This window comes from Otolemur garnettii, unplaced genomic scaffold, assembly GCF_000181295.1.
Source record: "Otolemur garnettii isolate 467f Iridium unplaced genomic scaffold, OtoGar3 scaffold00217, whole genome shotgun sequence".
In the NCBI taxonomy this organism is placed as follows: domain Eukaryota; kingdom Metazoa; phylum Chordata; class Mammalia; order Primates; family Galagidae; genus Otolemur; species Otolemur garnettii.
The window spans coordinates 831,047-835,668 of record NW_003852612.1 but is presented as its reverse complement, the minus strand read 5'-3'; the positions used below and the strand labels follow the sequence as shown (position 1 = coordinate 835,668).

The window sequence follows — 4,622 nt, the reverse complement described above, 5'->3', positions numbered from 1 at the left end:
GGGAGGTAGGGGAATGATAGTTAAAGGATACAGCTATCCTTTTTTGAGATACCGAAAATGTTCTAAAACTATAGAGATGGTCCTACATATCTATGATTATATTATAACTCATTGAATTATACACTCTAAATGGGTGAATTGCATGCTATGTGAGTTATATCTAAATAAAGCTGTTATAAAAAAAGATTAAAGCAGACAGTTGTCCTTTTTTTCAAAAAGGGAAGTAAGAACACAAATTATAGGTTGGACAGCCAAGAAAAAGTCAAGAATTGTGAATAGTAAATGACTACTTGGAAAGAAGTAAAAATTACCAGAAAAGGGTAAAATTTCATTAAGAAGTATTTTCCTTCTGTCACAGACATGCAACCAGATACAGTATATAAGGATTACAAAAAAGGCATTTTTGAAACATCTCTAAATAACAACATCCATATGAATAAAACGAAGTGGAGATAAATGAACAATTAGTTAGACATACAGTTTTTACAATGTATCTAAAAGTTGCTAATGAACTAATTCATATATGATGAAGACATTCTGAGAACTGGACAGTGAAGTCAACAAATAAAAAATCAGAATAAAGAAGAAAAAAGCAATCTGTACTAGCCAAGGACAGTAGCCAAATTTCACCTTTGAAATTTAATAGGAAGAAACAGAATGCACAAGGCTTAATTCTCTAAAGACAAGAGGAAAAATTAAAAAAAAGGATGAGCAAGGTGTGACCTGTTAATTGGCCTGTAACAAAAAAATAACTTGCTGAGACATGAGAGTTACATGATGACATGATTTCACAATAGGGTTATAAAGCCTATAGGTAAGAAGAGATGACATGCCTCAGCCCCTCTCTGAGGATTCTATCAAACAAGCTACATGACTTTTCAAAGTATGTTCAGAAATAAGTGACTAAGTTGAAAAAGAAATGCAAAACCATCTATGAAAAGAGTGGGGAAAACCAGAGATGTTTAGATCAATAAAGAGATGATCTGCTCAGAGGATAAAACTATTCAAAATGGCACGACAAGATAAAATATCCATCCATCCATTTAGAGTGGAAAACCTCAAGTTCCTGCTTTTCCTATGTTTAGTCTTACATTCATTCACTGAACAAATATGTTCTAAATACCTACTCTGTCTAGTACTCTTCTAAGTGCTGAGGGCACTGCCTGGAGGAATTTATACCACTCATGCTACAGGCTAATAATATGCAACATGCTTCTCCATGCTCCATTTAGTTGATGGAGGCATTTTTCTTTATAGTCACCCAGACTGGGGAGGTAAAGTAACTGGAATCCTTCCAAAGAAAAAAACTGCCACAGCCACAGTCATGAAACTCAGTCCACAGCCTACAAGGGCTACTAGCAAAACTGTGATGAGCAACATGTCTGCATCTCACCTGGAACAAGAATGGCTGCCACAATTTCTTCCCTGTCATTACTATTCTTAACTTCTTTCTTTGGGCCTTTTTCTATGCTACTGTTCCTCTCTAGAAGATCCTCTTCTTTCACTCTCATTTTTAAGAGTTGGCCTAGATGTACTTTTTCCCAAAGACTTCTGAGTTTATTAAAGCTCACTGAAATCATCTCTCTTCTGAGATCTCAGCAGTATGGTCCACCCACCATCATCCGACAAACTTCTACTGCTTCTGGTGTTTGATACAGAACTCTTCTTTTAAATTAATTAATTAATTATTTTTTGGAGACAGAGTCTCGCTCTGCTGCCCAGACTACAGTGCTGTAGCATTAGCCTAGCTCACAGCAACTTCAAGCTCCTAGGTTCAGAAGATCCTCCTGCCTCAGCCTCCCAAGCAGTTGGGACTACAGGTGCCTACCACAACAGCTGGCTAATTTTTCTATTTTCAGTAGAGATAGAGTCTCGTTCTTGCTTCAGCTGGTCTCAAACTACTAAGCTTAAGAGATTCTACTTCCTCAGCTTCCCAGAGAGCTAGATTACATTAGTCAGCCTCTGCACCAAGCTGATACTGAACTCTTTAGGTATTGATTTTGTCTTCAGAACAATATTGCAAGCTCCCCCAATAAAAGGAGCCCAAGTCTTAACTTCTGTGAACTTCCACCCTTAGTGATGAATGTAGTAACTCCAGAAGCTTGCACATATTTAGTTCTTAAAATGTGGTAAACTGTATTATTTATGATAAGAAAGTATTGAACTCATTATATATTTTTAAACTCCTTTGGACAAACACCATGAAACGTCTCTAGTCAGATGCTCTCAGTTTAGAACTCTTTAACACTATCCCTTACACCATTCACTCCTAGTTTATTTCCTCTCAGCTTGGAGAAATCATTCCATTAAGAAAATCATAAAAATACCAATATAGTTAATGAATGTAAGTTTAAAAGGTATAACTATTCTTAAAATGAATAAAAGTTGTATGTTTAACAAATTAACTGCCATGTGACTTGTGTTTAATGTAAGTTAGCATTGAGCCCAGACCACTGTGAAGCATATATAACTTACATGTCTCTTGATCTATTTTGACCTAATAAAACACCATTACCCCAAGGAAAAACACAAATAGTTTTTCTAGTGTGGCAGTCAATTTGTTAAATCTTTATAATCATTAGAAAATGGGAATCCTAATTCCCATTAAATATTTCCACAAAGTTTCTGCTAACCTGCTTTATAACCATTGGCTATCTTCAACATAAAATGACCAGTGTGTACGGCCATCACTCAAAGGGGTAGAATTGGGATATGGAGAACTGATTTAAATCTTATATTCAATATGAATGTTTCAGTGTCAAAGTACAATGAGAACAATTTCATCTCTGTACTAAGGCTGAACTATCAGCCTAATAGAGAACAAAAAGCAGATGAGATCATGCCTGAAACTACAACACCTATCTCTTTAAAATTCCTTTTGTAAATTAAATGTCAGGTGATTACATAGTCTAAATTTCAGAAGCCATTTTTCTCTTGATATAATAATATTGAGAAAAAAATTCACCCTATAAATATATATGTATACATGAGGGTTGTCTGGAAAGTATCTAGCTGTGTGTGTCTCTATTTTTCATATTACATGATAGTATATAAGACAGCCCTCATACATATATCTCTTGTAAACAATGTTTCAATATAGAAGCAATTTAAATCCTCTAATATTTAAAAAGTGCTTGGTATTCATGATCTTGATTTCATAGGTAATTAAGAAATCTAAAATGTTCACTTACATTTTTGTGATTAACACATTTCATAAGAACTAGCTCTCTGTAGGCCCGCTTAGCATGGGTTTGATTTTGAAATGGCCGGCTTAGCTTCTTGATTGCAACATTTCTTTCAAGAATGGCATCATAAGCAGCACTGTAATAAGAAATTTAAAAACAAAATACATAAGCAAGTACCTGTAAAAATGAATTTAAGAATTCATGCATGAAATATTCATGCAGAAATCTCCTCACTTTTTTCCAAAGATAAATATAACTGAATCAGTTTCCAGTCTACGATGCTCAACTTGTGTCTTCTATACCTATTATAGCATATTCCAATAATGCAAAGCAATTATTTCTTAAAATGCTCACGGATCCAAAGAGACAATTGATTGTGATGATAGAGGCCCTGCTTGCCTATCATGTTGCCTCAAAGATCTACCTAGCACATAGTGGGCACTGAATATACAAATGCTTAATGAGTATTTAGGGGAAATACATAGAAAACTTAAAATCTAAATGAATTCTCTGATCTGCACCTGAATCAAGGTAAGGCAGGATAAAGAATTCATGTGGTCATGAACTCTACTCAAAAGAGTTGCTAAAGAATTCTACATGAACACATTACTTCTATACTTTCAGACACAACACAACCAACACTGAAGACGAAGGTACATATAGAGGTTATTTATACAAAGCATTTTATATTTTTTAAAAAGCCTTTATAATTTGTTTTGGAGGAGAAACTAACAATCGAAATGTTTATAAATATAAGTACTATATTTCAGAGCATCAGAAGCTGCTCCATAACAGGAATGTAAAATCATCATACTCAATACTCTTCATATTTTTTTCTACCCCATGACACTGACCATATGGCACCTTTCCTATATGACAGACAGGTCAGAGAAACTAAAGCACAAATAAGGTGAAATTATAGAATTTAATGAGCAAAAGACCTTAAAAATCATTTCGACTCACCACCGCCTAATATAGCGGCAGTAGTTGAGATAACTGCTCAAAGTTCCTGAGAAAGTTAAAAGCAAAGCTGAGACTAGAAGACTAAGACATGAAGCCATGCTTTCATACTGGAACACAAAACATAATTTAGAAGACTATGCCTGTTTATGCAGTATTTGGAAAGTTAGCTCATTACTAATTAACATTATTTTCTTACCTGAATACAAATCTCAATTTGTTCTGTACCTGTATCTTATCACTCTACCAAATATACAGTGTAGCCCTATAGGTATCAAGAAATTAGTACTCCATAAATGGACACATCTACACATTCTATGTGTACCATAACAAATGCCTAAGTTCATCTATACATACCAAAACATACATAAATATAATAATCCTTGCTTTTAACATGCCATATTTTCGAATATGTCTGACCAAATTAAAAAAACAAAAGCACTGGGCGGTGCCTGTGGCTCAAAAGGATATGGCGCC

General features: G+C 34.6%; 1 protein-coding gene across 2 annotated transcripts in view; it reads right to left on the bottom strand.

Moving 5' to 3' along the window:
* The window catches only part of MAPK8 (mitogen-activated protein kinase 8), a 122,877-nt gene that overhangs the window by 39,202 nt on the left and 79,053 nt on the right, over positions 1–4,622 (bottom strand). For both annotated transcript variants that reach the window (XM_003801645.3, XM_012812663.2), the window contains exon 3: positions 3,192–3,321. In XM_003801645.3, coding sequence (XP_003801693.1) covers positions 3,192–3,321 — 130 coding nt within the window. The remainder of the gene's footprint in view (positions 1–3,191; positions 3,322–4,622) is intronic.